Here is a 19486-nt window from a genome sequence, read left to right on the forward strand (position 1 = left end):
CTGCCCCAAAACACACATGCAGGTGAAAACACTCCCCACAAAACACACGCAGGTGAAAAGTCTCCCCCCGAAACGTGAAGGTGAAAAGACTCTCCCCTGAAAGACACAGGTAAAAGGCTCCCCTTGAAACACACAGGCAGGTGGAAAAGGTTCCCCCCGAAACACATGCATGCAAGTGAAAAGGTTCCCCCCCGAAACACACACATGCAGTTGAAAAGGCTCCCCGCAATCCCGCCACGAAACACACACATGCAGGTGAAAAGTCCCCGTGAAACACACACAGGTGAAAAGGCTCCCCCTGAAACACGCAGATGAAAAGGTTCCCCCCCAAAGACACACGCACAGGTAAAAACACTCCCCACAAAACACACGCAGGTGAAAAGGCTCCCACGAAACAGACACATGCAGGTGAAAAGGCTCCCACGAAACACACACATGCAGGTGAAAAGGCTCCCACGAAACACACACGCGCAGGTGGAAAGGCTCCCCCCTGAAATACACACGCAGGTGGAAAGACCCCCCTGAAATACACACGCAGGTGGAAAGGCTCCCCCTGAAAAAAGGCAGGTGAAGTCGCAACCTCCCCTACTTGGAAGGGCTTTATCTTGGAGACACACCAGTTTCCAGAATCTTCATCAATTATACATCCATCTCTCAAAAAAAAAAAAAAAGTGTGAGATCTCTTTGCATATGGAGGCATGGGAAGAATCCACTGTTTTATGCCTTTTTCATTTGCCCCGTGGAAGCTACAACTAATCCACCAGTAATTCTTCAACAGTTCAAGCACAGGACACAGAATTCCCAAGAGAATGGTGATTGGCCACTAATTTTTTCACACATATTAACTTAGCATTTTTTAATCAAAACTAAATAAGGCTAGCTCATGCACAGACAAAATCAATTTAGAGCCAGAGGAACTGTGTCCACTAAAGGAACCACGTCACAATGAGGGCTGATATCCTCACACGCTGTGTGTGATCCTGACCACTGATTCCCCATCTCTTGTGAAAAATCACAGGCCACAGACCACATGCCACTGAGACGGCTAAACATGTCTCCACACCTGGGAAGCCCACATCTCAGGAGGACCGAAGGAATTCTTGGGGCTGTTCTGATTTTGAATTCAGGAGGTATGCTCATGCAGAGGACCTAACGCCCCTTGGTCGGAGCTGTGTCTTTTGTCAACACCTGAACTCTTACCAGAGCTTGTCCTGCATTTTCCAGGGTCCCACAAAGCAAATGAAATGTGACAGACCCACCCATGCGGCACTCAAGTCACTGACAACTCACGATGGGTCGACGTCCGGGAAAGAGACACCAGCAAAGCCTCAACACAGAAATTCACCTGCAGAAATACCCGAGCCCAATCAAGCTTCCAGGTCTGACAGCTGACATTCACGCCAAGCAGGCAAACCCCCAGCGCTGCTCTTCGCTGGCACAGGGCATTTCAGACATCAAATTAACATAAAACTGCCTTCACATTGCATAGCAAACCTGAGTACATTCCTTCATCCTAATTCAAGAAACTTTTAGAGAACTATGTTAGAAAATGCCAGCAGTCACTTTTTTAATTCAAATGAAACAGAAAGGTTATTTGTTTTCTTTTAAATCTCTATTTCCACAAGCATTGTTCTGACCCTCAATAGAGCTAATCCACGTGTTTAAAGTATTAACAAATGTAAACTGCAGAAAGAAAGCAAACTCCACTGAAGGATCTCCCCTCCTCTCCCTCAGCTAATTATTCTTCTAGCCTTTGCTGATGTGAGGTAGCCAACATCTCCCATCTAGTAATAAACAAAAGGAGTTGTGCTCAACAGGCTTTAATCAGCAACAAGAACAGACATTTCCCCCATGCATTAAAAGAACATAACCTACTAGAAAAGGTTTACTCACAAGACACTCACCAGCTCAAATACAGCACGTCCGGTTATCTAAAATACAGATTTTCAGATAAATCACAAATAAATCTTTAGTGTAAGTATATCCCAAATATTGCATGGGACATACGTAAACCTTTTTTAAAAAGTATTTACTGCTTATCTAAAATCCAAAGTTAACCAGGAGTAATGTATTTTTATGTACTAAATTTGGCATCCCTAACTTCTAAAACAAACACATTATTTGAATGAATTACTTAAAGGAAGCCGCAAGAGTCCAAAAAAAAAAAAAAAAAAAAAAAAGGTAAAGGCTGATGTCAACACATACACATGGATAAAGAGGAACATCAATTCTCATCTATGTGCAGCACCATTAGTTCACTGGGAGGAGTGGAAATTATGCACAGGAAATGGAGAAACAGCTAGGGGGCGCCGACATCATCTCCCAAAAACCCAATCCTCAGAGCCTCAGTGGCCCGTCAGTACCGGACAGGGCCTCTGGATGGACAACACTGACCCCTAGCGTCTCCTCCCAGGCAAGCAAGGATCCTGGAACCGAGGCGCGGTCCTTTCCTTTCCGTCCGGACAGGCTATGGAGACATCCCACCTGCCAGTCCCAGCCCAAGGGTCCTGCTATCTGGGCCCTGAGTAGGGACTGCAAAGGTGAGGATCGGGGTGGAGACAAGAGCCCGAGAGAGAGAACAGGCACAATGCCAGGAAAACAGGGCAAGTGCCTAGCCTTCATTTCTCCATCTTCCTGCCCTTCTTCCCTTTACACCCTGGTGGCCTGTCATAATATATTATTATATATTATTGGTTTCAACACTTACGACTGGAACCATCTTGAGAAAGTTTACTTAACCCTCTCAACCTCAGATTTCCTATCTGTGTTTTGAGACAAGTGGCACCTTCACCTCATGAGGCTATGCTGGAGGTTTATATGAAATACAGCTAAAGCACACAGAGACTGAGTCTATGACAAGGTTACCACATTAAATCAGTGGAGAAAACGTAACATAACCTACCAGAAAACATTCATTCAACTGATTGTTGAATAAATTAGGTTGGAAAAACCAGATCAATGTGGGAAAATGTTTAAAGTACCTCACAGAATATATACGAGGTTTTACACGGGTTAACACAATGTGGAATAAGGCCAATGTAATGAAGCAAACTAGATTGATTCAATGAGGATAGTTTAATGGTAGGGTAGAGAACGTCTCAAGTATATGTAAAATCCAAAAACCCTAAAGACAACTCTGATGCTTTAGAACTTCTACAATAAAAGACTTCAGAAAGTAAAAGACAAATGATAAACCAATAGAACGTATTCAAAACATGAGAATCAAATCCACAATATATAAAGAGTTTCTATAAATGAACAAGAAAAGGACAACACATTTTTTAAATGTGCAAAATTCATGGACAATGCATCAGGCAAGAAATGCAAATGGCCAGTAAACATGAAAACATGCTTACGCTCACAAAAAAAGAAAAAAAGAAAATAGAAATTAAAGCAATAAAAACATACCACTTTTTTTCTTTCAGACAGGCAATTTTAGAAAATTTATAATACTAAGAACTATTGAGGGCGTGGAAAAAAACACACACACACTCATAAGCTTTTGGTGGACATGAGGATTATTACACCCAAACAGGCAGCATCTATCAAAATATAAAATGCACAAACTCCTGAAACTACCAATTTCACTTAAAGAAACCCATCATGCTCCAGGCGCAGTGGCTCATGCCTGCAATCCCAGCACTTTGGGAGGCCAAGGTGGGTGGATCACCTGAGGTCAGGAGTTTGAGACCAGCCTGGCCAACACAGTGAAACCCTGTCTCTACTAAAAATACAAATAATAATAATAATAATAATTAGCCAGGCATGGTGGCATGCACCTGTAGTCTCAGCTACTCAGGAGGCTGAGGCAGGAGAATCGCTTGAATCTGAGAGACAGAGGTTGCAGTGAGCCGAAATCGCACCACTGTACTCCACTCTGGGTGACACTGCGAGACTCTGTCTCAAAAAAAGAAAAGAAAGAAAGAAATCCATCATGGAACACTCCTAAGTGTTGTCGATGGCCTGTCACCAGTATGTTTACTGCAGCACTGTCTGTAATGAAATTTGGAAAGGACTTGAACAATGATCAATAGGCAAATAGAACAAGATCACCCTGCACTCTCAGGCAGTCCAAGAGAGGAGAGTCCTCCGCCCACACGGGGAGATTCCCAAGACATGCTGTCACGTGGGGAAGCAGGCTGAGGAACAAGACACGTCAAATGCTCTTACTACCTACCAAAACAAGAAAAAATTCTACACATACACTTATACCAGAAAACACATTTTAAAGACCAAGGAGGGTCAGAAGTAAACTCTCTGGAAGAGGTGAGGCCAGCAAGGACAGTCAACAGAGGAGGACCGCTCCTTTCCAAGCACCTCCTCACCTTCTGGATTCTTTTTTTTTGTTTTGTTTTTGAGACGGAGTCTCGCTCTGTCGCCCAGGCTGCCAGGCTGGAGTGCTGTGGCCGGATCTCGGCTCACTGCAAGCTCCGCCTCCCGGGTTCCCGCCATTCTCCTGCCTCAGCCTCCCGAGTAGCTGGGACTACAGGCGCCCGCCACCGCGCCCGGCTAGTTTTTTGTATTTTTTAGTAGAGACGGGGTTTCACCGTGTTAGCCAGGATGGTCTCGATCTCCTGACCTCGTGATCCGCCCGTCTCGGCCTCCCAAAGTGCTGGGATTACAGGCTTGAGCCACCGCGCCCGGCCACCTTCTGGATTCTTTACAATGTGCAGGTGTTCACAAAAGGTGTGTGGATGTTCTAAAGGACGAGCAGAACTCTAAAACCAGGAGCCTAGCATGGGTCTAGCCCAGGAAATGGGAGCTCCTCCTGCCAGAGCTAGCCCTGAAGCCCACGCAGAGGCCAGGAGGCCGCTCAGGAGGAAGGTGAGCAAGCAGGGCAGGGAGGTCAGCACATGGTGCAGGCCGACCCCAGGGAAGTCGGGCCTTGCCTCACCCTCCCTCTCCCAGGGATAGGAGCAGCAGCACCTGTAGGGGATGAGGAGTCCTGAGGCAAGAAGATGGATCTGGGGTCTCAGGTCTTGTTTGGAAGCCCCTCCCCGAGCACAGGGCATCACAGAGCTGAGAAGTCACAGATGCAGATGGCACCCAGAGCCAAGGGCCTGAGGGTCCCAGGAGGAGACAGGTGTGTGGGGAGTAACAATGGCACACGCAGGCACATAGAGACTGCTCCTGGTCTGGGATTCTGTCCATGGCCTTGGGACAGATAAAAGACAACAAGCTCAGGCATCCTCTGAGACTGGACCTAGAGCCAGGGCCTCCAGATCCAGCAATCCACGCTCCCCAGCCTCTGGGCTCACCAAGGTGTTTGGTGCTAAGATGCCCCTGGGGTCCTGACTCTGCCCATTTTAGTAGGAAGAGGAGTAGGGGGAGGAACAGAGGTGCCCACAGTGAAGGAAGGTGACGACCAAAGCCAGCAGTGCACAAAGGAGGGTGTGGGTGACCCTGGACACCCTGTGACCAGGGAAAGCCGCACACTGCCCGGGAGACTTCCACAACCACCAGCAGCAGCATCCCCCAGATCAAGAGATCTTTCAACTCAAAGAAGAAGATCTTCCACTCGAGAAAGAAACACCAGGAAATTCTGACCCAGAATGGAAAATGATGCGCCGAGCTGCGGCTACGGAAAGAAAAGGTACCAAGGATTCCGATGTCTGCCAAACGCCGCGCGGCCACCGGGCTCTTCTGCAAAAGCAAACACGGTGCCCTTTTGTTCCTGAGGTTTCAAAACAACATCAAGAATTTGTTTCTAAGTGGAGTGCAGGCTATCGCCATAGAAACCGCAGAGACTCTGTCTTGCTGGTGTGACGCACAACCTGTCCAGAACCTTCTGTTCAGAGCTTCTGAAAATTCCCAAGCCAGTACCTTCCAACTGCTTTTTTCATACCTGAACTTCAGGCACTTCCTGAGTCACCTTCTGGGGGCACCTTTCACTGCATTTCAAGGCTCTTACCGACACTTCCCTACCCGTCCATGAGGCTTCCGAAGGTTCAGGCCTTGATTTCAGCCTCATGGTCCTGGACCTACCATCTTCCATTGTTTTGAAAAGTAGAACCCAGCAATATTTCTTAAAATGAAAATGTCAATCCATTCCACTCCTATCACATCCTAGTCTAATACCAAAATAATCTATAAAAATCATATTCTCATGAGTCATGTAGCAATCAATTTTGAAAAACCAGTGACAACACAGATTAATTTCAAATCAAAGGAAACAGGATTTAACTAGTCAGATTGGAAACCTGACCATCATTTCAGTATCAAAAATGTTCTCTAATTGTCCAGTCCAATGAACAAACTATCCCAATAGCGTCTACACTGTAATCAATCACGGGATTATCATATGTACCAACAACCTAACTTCATGACGTTGAAGGCAGCTGCCACTCTCCATCAGGTTTCAGATAGGAGATTCAGGCACGTATGTAAGTTTTCTACAGGATGGCCAGCTCAACAAACGGCACCGTGGAATTATCATTTTAAGTGATACATTTCAGTAACCAAGTAGGTTATCAAATAAAGCAGTAATTGTATTAAATTTGGAAGAGAGTTTATTCATAGTGCTGAAAGTAACTATTCTGGAGTTAAGAGAAAGAACATGAGTAACACTCAGATTTGGCTCATCTATACAGGAACATATTTGGCAGCTAACAGTTCGCCCAAATGTCTTACTAATCTGTGAAAATACTTGTTTCAAATCAATGGCTTCCTTTGTAAAGAAAGCAGGAAACAAGGCCTCCTGTAAATGGATATCGCTATGTGAACTATGCACACAGAATCAGGTAAAATCTCAGTAACTGGAGTCTTACTTTCTAACCTTTAATCCAGAGACAAATATCCCTAGCTTTTTAAAATTCCAGTAAAATACAGACCTAAAATGGCAATCCATTTTAATATGCAAAGGCTTATGCAAATTATATATGCAAATACTGGATCCTATCAATAGCCAACAAATCCCTCATGAAAAACTAGCCTCAGATTAGGTCCAGCACACACAAAATTATCTAAGAACCACAAAAAGAAAAACCACATACACAAAATGAAAATTAAAACTTGTGCCAGAGACGAGGACACACACACAAAAAAACACTTATCAAATAAAACTTAAATGCTTCAAGCATTTAAAAGAAAGTCTAAACTTATGAAATAATTCATGTGCCCATGATGAAAATGCAGACTAAGAATGATGCAAATCAAACTGCAAGCCACAGTTTCCTTTAAGAGCTGACTGAGCCTGTCATACAAGGAAGTCAATCCTGAAAGCAGAGAGAGGGGTTGCTCTGGAACGTCCTGCACAGGTGTGATATGGCTTGGACATCCGCCGCCTCCAAACCTCATGTTGAGACTGATTCCCTGTGTTGGAGGTGGGGCCTGATAGGTCTGGGTCACGGGCGCGGGTCCCTCAAGAATGACTTGGTGCTGCCATTACAATGAGTGAGTTCTCATTGTGAGTTCACGCGAGATCTGGTGGTTTCAGAGTGTGTGGCGCCTTCCCTTCTCTCTCTTGCTCCCACTCTTGCCATGTGATACATGGGCTCCCCTTGACCTTCCACCATGATCCTAAGCTTTCTAAGGCTTCACAGGAAGCAGATGCCAGCACCATGCTCCCCATACAGTCTGCAGAACCATGGGCCAAAATAAACCTCTTTTCTTTATACATTGCCCAGTCTCAGGTATTCCTTTACAGAAACACAAGAATGGACTAACATGCAATGCAGTGCCCCATGCATTCCGCCTCCAAGTGCGCTCAGGCGGCCCCGCCCACCACTGCCCTGGCAGGAACAGGACAGGGTCTGCTACTCTAAGCAGCCACCAATGCCAGGACCAATGGCAAAGTTCCCGTGGATGAGAAGCTTTGGAGATGGTTTCTGCAGATGTCACTAGTTGAACAAGGAAGGATCCTTAAGGAAAGGACAGGCTTTGGGCTCTATGTAGAGGTCCTCAAAATGTGGCGCCCACAGCACTCCTCAAGCAGTGGGATGGCCAGTCCTCCAGCACCTGCCCTCCTCCACAGACCTCTGCCTTTGGCGCCAACAGCATGCAAAGCACCAGCACCATGGACACATGCTCACCCGATAGGCCTGTGCCTTGAGTGAAGAAGCTGTGCAAATCCTCAGTACTGTCACTACCTGCTCTCCCCATAGGTCTCTGCCTTTAGTGCCAACACTGTGCAAAGCACCAGCACCACTGCTACCTTCTCAACCCACAGGCCTCGGCCATCAGTGCCAATACTGTGCAAACGGCCAGCACCGTCACTACCTGCTCACCAGGCCCATCACCTCACCTTAGCTGAAATAGAGAACATGCATTCAACTGTGTCCTTGACAGCTCACTCTCCTGTGTCACCTGAGCCCTGTGTGCTGGAGCTCAGTGGAGAGCAGCCCCAGACGGGGTTCCGGAGCCTACAGCCCCACTCTCCGGGCCTCAGCACCAATGAAATTCATGGATCTTCCCACAGCCTCTGGCCTCCAAAGGCCACCAGGACCACAGCCCTCTGTACTGAGGTGGGAAACCATCCAATGGCCTGAACAACCTCTCTAGGAAGCCTGCCGTGACAGTCCGGGGCCTAAGCAGGACCCCATGCCCAGGGTCACTCGATGTTAGCATCACTCTCTACTGGGAACGGGCTTAGCCAGCTTCTGCTCCTGGTCCACAGTAACAACGATTCAGAAACAAAGGCCCCCGACACAGCGACTTGGAGCCACAGCTCCAACACGAGGCGTGTAGGGTCAGAAGAAGGGAAGAAGGGGACTCCCCGAATCCTCACTCCACTAAGTCTGACAACACCAGAAGTGACACCCGGCCACACGTCCTGAGTGGCAATAGCACTGAAATCCACAAGTGCAGCACCTTCCACTGAAGACTCTGTAGGCGCCCATTAAATACTAACTGTAAGGCCAGCCTCTGCTGTGACTGCTGGTCATCCTGTTTCTGTGATCAGACAGAAAGATCTCTAGAGTCTAGACATCCAGTAAAAAGGACTACTGAGCACTGAGTACTCCTGTGCAAAACTACCCAGTCCTGAATACATTTCTCCATGTAGTTCGCTGTCAACTCTGAAGAACAGGATCCATCAAGGTGCAGCTCCAGCCACTGTTCTTAGCGTGAGTCCTGCGGGGCCCTCTAGAAAAAGAAGGTCCGGCCCCTGCCTTCAATGAGATGGCAATTCCAGGACACCTGACCCAAGGCGGATGCTGGGGACGCAGAGGTTCATTCGGCCTGAAAGGAACATGTCCAGGCTAGAGACGGGCGCAACGGGGAGGAATGGGGCCAGCCTGAGGCCCAGGTTTGCATTCTACCCTGGGTGCTGCGTCGTGGCTGGATGCTCAGGTCTTGTGGAGGAGACATGGTAGCCTTGAGTCTGGGCACAGCGTTCGAGGCACAGTAAGGTGAGAGGGGAGAAGACGGGCAGGTGCCAGAGCTGAAATGCATACGGAGCTGGGAGCCTCCTCGGCTCGCAAGGAGGAACACCCAAGGGCTGAGCAGAAGGGTGTGGATCTGTGCTTTAAGCAAACGCCTAGTGAAGTATTGAGAAGGGATGGGCTTAGACGCAGCACATCACAGATACAGGAGGGTGACAACACAACCAACACAGGAGGGTGCAGAATCATCAGTCAGAATGACTGGAATCTCCCAGACAGCTCAGCAGCAAGGCACCCTCTCAGGGTGACACGACACGTGCGGGGTGCCGCGTCCCCAGCCCCACAGGGGTGCACACCACTCCATGGCATCACACCTCTCCTGGCCGGGAAACCCCACTGTGGCCACCAGTACCTCTTCTCACAGGTGCACAGACCCCTCAGCAACACCTGAACCAGCCCAGCACCTGCTGCTCCAGCTGCTGCTGTCCGTTCTTCCAGCTGGTCAGAAACTGATGGCTCGGAGTGGAATGAGACCTCCCTCCACCAGGAGCGATCCTACCTGGTCCCTATCTCATGGGAATGGGGTGAAAAACCAAATTCAGGTGTTTCTGTTCACTGTTGATAGATGAAATCGACAAAGAGGAGCCCTTCCATTTTAAGCCAGAGTCACAAGTTCAAGTCACACCTGGGAAGACCGAGCGCCACTTTTTCACGACACGACAACAGTGGCATTCACCCAACAGGTTCAGGGCTGAAAGTCGTATCCAGCACCACCCCTCCTGCAGACTGGAAAATGTTAAATCTAGCAGGGAAAGGAGAATTGAAGTAAAGAAGTTTAGCATCATAGGCAAAGAAAGAAAAGGCTGAAATCTGTTCCATCCGGTAAGAATCTGTGAACACATCCATTGGCACTGGAGCCCGAGAATATTATGAACTTCTCTTTCAGTGAACATGCACTGAATGTCTATCCTAAGTAACTTCCTACGTGGCAGGAAGGAAACTCGGCACACCCCACAGGACTTCACAGGGTACCATGGCCGTGGCTAGGGGGCATCCTGGCCTGCATACAACATGGGTACAGGTGCAGATCCAGAATCTGAGCCATCCTGGGACTACGCATTCCTGCCCTTCGTGGACACACCAGGAAGGTGACCCTTTCCCAGGCTGGAAGCTGGACGCTAACAGGAAGAGCGTGTGTGTGTAGGATACCCACAGTGCGCCAGGCACAGACAGGAAATGCAGCGAGGACAGCAGCTTCGGTGGGAACCACAGCCCCCGCCCCGCCACTGCAAGGCAGGACACTGCAGATTCCCAGGGGCTGAAGAACTTGTAACACTACGCTGTGACTTGGTGACTAAAGGATAATTAAAATCCACATGTCTGAGTCCAAGCTCATGTGCCCTCCACCAATGATGTGCCGTCTTTCAGCAGTGCACACATCATTCGGCATAGGGCGAAAGCCTGCCCTGAGCCCCGGTTTCCTTACTGATAAAACAGGAGGACAGAATGGACACCTCTTAGTTCCCTCCCACCTCAAAAATTCTATGATTCTATCTTGAGTCAAGAAAGAAAGAGAAAATACGTCGAGTGTTTGAATTTTCCCAGCAAACCAAAATGTCCGCCTGATGTTTGTTCCCCGGTACCAAGTGCGTACATCCCACATGTGTTTCTCAGTGGCGGGAAGAAAACCCCAGAGTATAATCTCTAGAGTCTTAACGCCTTTCACAGCCTAATAAATTCATTCTGGAAGGTCACAAAATGTAGCACTCTGTTCAAGCAAATATCAGCATGCATGCCATGCATAGATGATCCACGCTGAAAGAATCAGAATACAATAAAACGTATTTAGGAGACACTACTCTCCTCGTAATTTAATCTTCCTCTGGTAACTCGGAAAGCACGCGAGGACACCCGGGGCCGTACGAACAATCACCGTCGTGTCCATGCGTGCGGGAGCGCGGATTCAGAGTGGGCTCCGGTTGCTAAGATGCTGACTGCATCACAAAGCATTCCGCATGTGACTGTCGACTGCATCTGACTATTTCTCTGGAAGAACACTGCTGCATTTTTATACGAAACAAGAATTTATTATCAGGGTTTTCCAACTCATACTTTACTCCCAACGAAATAAACTCCTCAGAACTCAGTACAGGGTAAAGCCAGGGAGGGTGTCTTGGCTCCAGGTAGAGAGCCCTTGAGGGCCCTCCGCGGGGCACACTGCCAGCTCTTCCGAAGCCTGCGATCAGCCTGCAGCTTGTGACCTCGGTCTCCGTTCTTCTGAGTTTCTGTCTCAGCAGATTCCACTCTGGTTTTGTTCTCTGGCTCATCTGGTTAGAGAAAACACCCAGGGAGCCCTGTGGGGCCTGGCATGGGCCACATGGCAGACAGCAGCGGTCACTTTTTGGGGGCACCTGACTTCGGGACGGCCTGTCACCCCCGCACTTCAGGAGCAGCAGAGCAGTCTATGTGTGAACATTTATTAGATATGACGCAAGAGGAGCCCGGGGCTGCGGCGCAATGAAGGAACTGGGCCGAGTCCGGCCGAGTGAACCTGTGAGGATACTAAGTGGAGCTGGCCTGGTGGTTCTTACCTTTACCCACTCTGCAAGCTCCCGTTTAATAGAGGGCCCCAATGGCACCGAGACCCCCTCAGAACGAGCGCATCCCACAGCTCCAGGCCATGGAGTGCTGTTTGCCATGAAATTGCTCCCAGCGCGTGTGCTTTCCTTCCCCCAGCTAAACTGGATGCTGTTTCCCGCCTACACTTCGAACTTCCCCTGGATGAATGCACTTCACTCGTTTTCCCTCCTCCTTGGTCCACAACCTCTTTCTTTGAATCGTTTTGAGCCTCCCATGGGACCCACGATGAAGCACTGTGTGAGGACAAGTGCTCCTCCCAACCCATGACTCGGCTTCAGAGGGAGCCTCGCCCATGGTGCGACCAAGCCAGGACACCACCAGGCTTCAGAGGAAGCCTTGCCCGCCGTGTATCCAAGCCAGGACACCGCTGAGTCCCCGAGAGACTCAGCATCGCGAGTGGATTCGGCTGCAAAGTCAGTGCACGAAGGCACTGTGAGAGCTCCTCCTGCTCTGCCCTGAAGAAACGCTTAGAAGGAGTACCATATAAAGGCGGTCCACGCCCAGTAGGCTTGGCTACACAGGCCAACACGCCTCCCAGCTCACCCCCTCATTCCATTCTCCCTTCTGCTGGCCAGATTCACCCTCAATCCTATTTCAACGGGTGAACACATCCTCCAGGCCAGGTGCAATGGCTCACGCCTGGAATCCCAGCACTCCTGGAGGCTGAGGTGGGTGGATTGCTTGAGCCCAGGAGTTCAAGATCACCCTGGACAACATGGCAAAACCCCATGTCTACCAAAAAAAATACGAAAATTATTCAAGTGTGGTGGTGACCGCCTGTAGTCCTAGCTGCTCTGGAGGCTGAGGTGAAAGAATGGCGTAAGCCCAAGAGGTGGAGGTTGTAGGGAGCTGAGATTGTGCCACTGCACTCCAGCCTGGGTGACAGAGCGAGACCTGTCTAAAACACACACACACACACACACACACACACACACACACAGTCTCTCACCCTCCCTAAGCTATTCCAATTGCTGCCTGTGTTCTATTAGAAAGAAGGAAGGACGGTTGTGGAACCTCTGCGCAGCCGCACAACTACAGCCTGGCCTTCCTCACAGCCAGCGCACCAGCACGGACAGCCAGCCAGCCTCCAAGCACGAGCTCGGCAAACACCTTACGGCAAAAGCCTGAGTGTGGTTGGTGACGGCGGAAGAAGATGGGCTCTAAGGACGGGGCTATTGGGCTGCAGGGTGGCAGTGAGGCAGCCAGCCAGGGGATAGGAAACAGGAGACGCTCTGAAGGTAGATCCATTTCCTCCTTTAATTACCTTTTCTTCCCTTGACCATTTTTTTTTTCTTTAAAGACTCTTTCCTTAACTCTTCAAATTGCATATAATACCAAGGCAATTGTTCCAAGCACTCTTTTTATTCTCTAAGTTGAGTCATATAATTTGCCATTATGTTGATCAAAAACAGTTGAACACAATCTTCCTTGCGGGACTTCCCCCGATTCCAGGCCTTCCCCCGATACCGAAATCCAGGATGCTCAAGTCCCTGGTGTAAATACCTGCATGGAACCTACGCGCATCTCCCGTACACTGTAAATCATCTCTAGATTACTTATAATAATGCAATGTAAATGTTCTATAAATTCTGCTGTGTTGTTAAGGGAATAATAACAAAAAAAAAAGGCCTGTATATGTTCAGTACAGAAACAACCATCTATTTTTTTTTTAATATTTTCAGGCTGTGGTTGGTTGAATCCAAAGATGCGGAATCCACGGATACAGAAGACCAACTGTACTTCTAACTTCCCACAACGTCATCTAAAACTTGAGGGTGTCCCATCTATTGAGTCGCAGTGAGTATCTAAAAAGTGAGGGTGGGTTCAACAGGACGGAATATGGATTTTACATGACAGACATTAGCATAACAAGAAATGGTGGAAAAACTGGAGTAGTAAAATTAGTCTTGAATGGTATGCAGCTAAACGGTGGACTGTATATGACGAGTACCTTAGAGTATCTGCCGTGGCCTGGGCACCAGGCAGCCCAGTCCAGGCACTTCTCAGGATGGCAGGAACTCTGAGAGCAAGTCTTCCAGAGATGTACAGACTCTCTGCGTGCTTCTGTTATTCCTGAATCGCCTAAATGCTTTCTGAGCAGAACTCTATTTTAGCCCATACACTGAAGGATTATATGTCTCCTTGCAAAGCAATATTCGTTTTTCCTTAGTGATGGTTTCTAAGCTCTCTGAGCTTCCTTGTGTTCGGGAATGTGGGAAATGTTGATTTTTATAAACTCCAATTAGATGCCCTTTCACCCCTCTTTCCTACTAAAAATATTAATTTTTTGTGAAGTCCAAAAGTGGACTTTCTGTTCACGTCACGTCCCTTTCTCAGTGGAAGATTTAAATCTATAACATATTCCCAACGACTGACTTTTTTCATAATTTTGCGCTTCTACTATTTTAAGTCAATAATGAGAGCTGCTGCGACCAAGTCTTATAGGGGGATAAAAGTAACATGAATATCAGAACTTTCCAGAGGAATAGATGACAACATTCAACTGAGGAAACATGTTCCATAAAAAAATGGAGAGGAGTTTCTTTCAGTTAATCTAATAATGCAAATTATTTCCAGATCCAGAAACAGCATTCAAATCAATTCCTAGATATCAAAGAAAATGTTCGGGTAAAATTATGGCACAACTGGGTTTTACCGGAATGGTCGCATAGATCTGAATTCTAATTTCAACTCTGCTCCCACGGGCAGGCTGGCCGCTGCTTATGAGAACTCCCGTTATCTTTCGTTCCTCAATTTCTACAAAGCTGCTCTACCTAACAGTGTTAGCCAGTCATCCCATCAGAGTTCGGAGAATTTAAAATAACCTAATGCTCAAAGAACTAACTAATCTTTTCAGTAACAGGAAAGGCAAGCATTTTTCAAAGTTGCGTGTATTTTTTCAGAAAAAGAAAGGAATGCCGCAGATTTAAACATTAAGATTCAGAATACCCAGTTTCTTTTCCAGGCCGGCCCTGTGAAAGATCTGCGCCAAATCCCGCAAATCGCAGTGTTTGGAGAGTAGTTAAATTGATGGAACATGGTCTCTCTCCTTAAAGAATATCCACGAATTAGTAATTTGTTGCTACACTAGACTATTAAAGGGGCTGTTATGAGTGAAAAATTGGTGTTTTTAGGTAGAAAGATACTGTCCTTTGGGATTACGGAAAGTGACCCATATATACCTAACAAGGCTCTTGCATGTTTTATGCCTCTGTCGCACCATAAATTTCTGTCCTCTCTCAATAAGCTGAAATATCCTATTTATTCTATCTCCAAAACTGTTTGTTACATTTAACTATATGTCTTGTTACAGAATCAGCTGAGATCTACATTAACTTTCTCAAAGTTACATATGGAGAAAAATATACACAATGTCTTTATAAATAGCAGGCTCTAGGGCCAGGCGCGGTGGCTCACACCTGTAATCCCAGCACTTTGGGAGGCCGAGGCGGGTGGATCACGAGGTCAGGAGATTGAGACCATCCTGGCTAACACGGTGAAACCCTGTCTTTACTAAAAAATACAAAAAATTAGCCGGGCATGGCAGCAGGCGCCTGTAGTCCCAGCTACTTGGGAGGCTGAGGCAGGAGAATGGCGTGAACCCGGGAGGTAGAGTTTGCAGTGAGTCGAGATCGTGAGACTGCACTCCAGCCTGGGCGACAGAGCGCGACTCCGTCTCAAAAAAATAAAAAATAAAAAATCAGTTTCTTAAAATTTAATGAGCCTGAAAAGAAAAAAGAGTATTTTCCAATTTATGATAGAAATCATTTGTTCTTTCCAACTTCTTTATTTCTAAAAGCACTACTGGATTAGCTTATTATGAATCATGTGACCACCATCATAATCAATGGGGTGAGTGAGGCCCAAGAGCTTTTCCAAATATTAAGAATATTTCTCTTCAAAGTGGGAAAAAAAAAAAGAAAAACCCATAGTGCTAGCCCAATATTTTATCCAGCATGTGCTCCAAAAAGTGCTGGAACAACCAGTAAAATCTATATTTATAAAAATAAAAAAAGAACACCAAGAATTAAAAGACGTCAACCAAGGGTCATGAGGGGGTCAACCCGGTTTCACATGACAAATTATTCAAAGAATCCAAACATGTTCACTGAATGGTCACTGCATTTTCAGAGAAGGCCATGTTCTCCTGTTTCTCCCACGGGGACCAATGACTAAGAAATGACAAGTTAAAATCCGCATTACTGAAGACTCATTTACCTATGTAGACACTCACAACCGGGGCATGGATTCAGCACAGGTTTTGCTACAGGAGAAAAGACTTGCCTTCTACATCTTTGTTGACTCAATATGCATTTCAGTGTAACAGACCCTCATATAACACACTGTATAAGACTGTAATAAACTCTGTCCAGGTTTGGCCAAATCTCTAACAAGGAAAAATGACACTGTCTTCTGTTTTGTTGTGAAATAACACAGCAAAGCAGTCATCTTCTTCACCACAGAATATAAAGAGCCCTGCCCCTGGGCTTTGATTTCTAATACTCTTGAAAGTCCAGGTAAAAAGCAACAGTCAGGAACAGCGTTGCAGAGAAGGGAAAAACATCTTTGACTTTGTGGAGAAACATGCAAGTTCTATCACTGAAACATCACTTTCCACTTAAAACAATTATGCAAAGCAAAAAATAATAAAGAAAATATCAAAATGTTTAAAATTTATAGAAAGTAGGAGAATTATGAAAACAAAGTTAGCCAAGCATCTTTAAATATTTACATGACTGCTATGTGGAAAGTAATCTGTTCCAATTAACTGTCTCTAAACCCACAGGGTTACTTGAATCCAAGGAGATTAATTATAACTGCACACCAATTTGAAGACAATCTTCTACCCAGCTAGAGTGGAGGAAATTGTGTGTGTGCGTGTGTGTGTGCATCATATGGTGAGAACTGGGTCTGAGGCAGAAAAGGAAGGGGAGGGAATTTGTCTCAGAAGGGATCCATGATGGTGTTCTTTGCTCAGAAATTAGGATTACAGATGCTCAGGTGAGACCATCAACCCTAGAGGTCAAAAGTGTGTGTATGCAAACACCGAAAGGGGTTGCAAGGGGAGCTGATGGGTGTCTGCATCTGCACTCAGCAGTGCGAGCTCCAGGTCTATACTGGGGAGAGATTCCTGGGTGTGGAGTCACCTGGGCACAGGGACCCTGGGCAAGGGCACAAGGCCGCCCGGGCGTGGAGTCCTGAGGCCCAGGGTCACCTGAGCATAGATCTAGCTGGGTAAGGGGCTAATGAGCGAGGCTACCTGATTATATGTTTATCTGGGAGCAGGAACCCCCTGAGCCTGGGATCCCAGGACCCGGGCCACCTGGGTACACTCGCTTACCTGGTACAGGTTCGGGGGCGCCCTCCTCACCGCTGTCTTCGGCAGCCTCGTCCGCCAGGCCAGAGCCTGGGGAGTCGGCAGCGGCACAGGCGGAGCCGGGGCTGCTGGGCTGGGAAGCCGAGTCACCCTCACTGAGTGATCCGCATCTGGGCCCCCGGCGCCACCTCGTCCCCGTCACTGGTCCCTGTCGCGGCGGCGCGCGGCGATTCACGGCGCGAGTGGGCAGCACAATCCTGATGATAGGTCGCGGAAGATCTTGCCGGCACTCCGAAGCATCGGAGGACTTGCCCTGGCCGGTGGTGGCGCGGGCCCTGCGTTGGGCGCGTGCGAGCGGGGATCGAGGTGGGGCAGCGGCGCGCCTGGTCCCCAGGGCCCCGTAGCGCGCTTACGCGGGGGGCCCTGCGCAGCCGTGGGCATCCTGCTCCGCGCTTGCCTTCTCAATGCTCAAGCCAGGACGTAGCTCGCGCCTGTCTGTGTCAAAGCCCACGTCCCCGGCCAGCCGCCCTCGTCCCAGGCCCCAGTACTGAGGTACTCGGTCCGGCTCGGCCCACCTTGCCCGCGTGGCCAGCTGCGCAGGCCTGGTAGGCTGTGAACGTCGGGTCCAGCTCGCCAGCTCCGACGTCCGCCTGTGCGCCGAGGCACCGCGTCTCGCGGCCGCAATGGCCTCAGGTTCAGGCAACTGGAGGGAAAACTTGCTTGGTGTTCCGGGGCCCCTCCGGCCCGTCTCTCCGCGGAGCGGCGCGTTGCGGACTGCCTCGACCCTGCGGTGGATGGCGTTGTGGGCGTTCAAGGCTGTCCAGGTTTGTAAACCAGGTTCCCGACTTGGCGCAGACCTCCGTAAAGGCCAGCCGGCGACGATCACCGCTCCTCCTGGACCTGACGTTGTTGATGGGGCGATGGGGGTCAGCTCACTCTGGCCTGTTCTTGCTGCCCGTCTTGGCGTTGCGCCCTTCATGTGGTTCTTGAGGAACCAGGCTCCTTGAACGCTACGCCGCAGATTTGGCACCGTGGTCGAAGGAGCCGCGGTGTCTTCTCATGCTGCGCCTTCAGAAGAAGCAGGATCGGCTGAAGGCCTGGCCAGCACACCAAATACAAGCAAAAAAAAAGAGGAACAAACACACGAGAGCTTACAAGCTCAGGGCTATAGAACGAGATACATCAAAAGACAAAAGACACAACAAAAAAAGACAGCAAGAGCACAAAACGAAGAAAAAAAAAAAAGCCGCCTGCGCGATGATGTGGTCCCTCTCGATGTGGCTCAGCAGCGGACTCCTCCCAGGCAGCGTCGCGTAGACTGTCCAGCCTGCACTTGAAGGGCCCCTTGTGGCGCTTGGTGCAGCACGTGCAGCTCCAAGGTCCTTCTTTACGCCTCGAACCGGCTTCTTGCGAAGGAGGCACTGGCCCCTCCGGCCTTCGCCTCCCCCCGGGCCTCATGGGGACCCTCGGGGCCCCTCCTTGCTGCTCCGAGCAGGACCCTGCGCTGTCGGCTGCGAGGCCGGTTCAGAACCCTGGCGCCTCGGCCTGGAAGGGCCACCATTCAGCAGCCGTTGGGCAGCCGAGGCAACTCTTGGTGGGCTGGCGCAGCGTCAGGCCCGCTCCGAGGCGCGCATCTCGCCCAGCGGTGCCTCACCGCTCTGGCTCGTGTCGCCTGAATCAGAGTGCCCCGTGCGGTTGGCTCCGATGTGAATCTTCAGGTTGCCCCTTCTGGGAAGCCCGGTGGTCGCAGTAGGGACACTTGTAGGGCTTCTCGCCTGTGGGCTTGCCATAGTTGCGCGAAAGCGAGTCTGAAGGGGAAGCTCTTGCTACAGATGCAGCAAGTGTGGAGGTAGGCCTTGTCTGCCCATCCACCTCCCCGTGGCCCCGGCCCGGCCCTAGTGGGGCTGGGGCTCGCCCAGGCTCCATCTCCGGCCATCTCTGTTGCGATCCTCGCGATAGGACGGGGCGGCCCGGTGTGGCGGCAGCAGCTTCTCTCGCGCGGTGCCGGAAAGGACCGTCCTATCTCTCCATAGTCAGAAGAGCAAAAGACAGGGCCAGCTTCCCAGGACGGTGCAACCTTCTAACATCGGGGCCGGCAGCAGCTGCGGCCAGCCCTAAAACAGAGACGGAACATCATCAGCAAAGCCTCCTGGCGAAGAGGGCAGCCCGCAGGCTGCGGAACCCATATGCATCCCCAAAACATACTAGT

General features: G+C 49.1%; 1 protein-coding gene across 1 annotated transcript in view; it reads right to left on the minus strand.

Annotated features, from left to right (window-relative positions):
* Window positions 1-19203, minus strand: part of ZNF516 (zinc finger protein 516) — an 88299-nt gene extending 69096 nt beyond the window's left edge. Inside the window, 16 exon segments of the mRNA XM_017866088.1 lie at window positions 17302-17631; window positions 17634-17712; window positions 17714-17800; window positions 17803-17979; window positions 17981-18091; window positions 18093-18250; window positions 18253-18276; window positions 18279-18308; window positions 18311-18427; window positions 18494-18593; window positions 18595-18627; window positions 18629-18832; window positions 18834-19001; window positions 19003-19084; window positions 19086-19138; window positions 19141-19203. Of these exon segments, the coding sequence (XP_017721577.1) occupies window positions 17302-17631; window positions 17634-17712; window positions 17714-17800; window positions 17803-17979; window positions 17981-18091; window positions 18093-18250; window positions 18253-18276; window positions 18279-18308; window positions 18311-18427; window positions 18494-18593; window positions 18595-18627; window positions 18629-18832; window positions 18834-19001; window positions 19003-19084; window positions 19086-19138; window positions 19141-19203 (1816 nt within the window).
* Window positions 19204-19486: the final 283 nt, after the last annotated feature.

Source organism: Rhinopithecus bieti, unplaced genomic scaffold, assembly GCF_001698545.2.
Source record: "Rhinopithecus bieti isolate Rb0 unplaced genomic scaffold, ASM169854v2 scaffold_84002, whole genome shotgun sequence".
NCBI classification, from domain to species: Eukaryota; Metazoa; Chordata; class Mammalia; order Primates; family Cercopithecidae; genus Rhinopithecus; species Rhinopithecus bieti.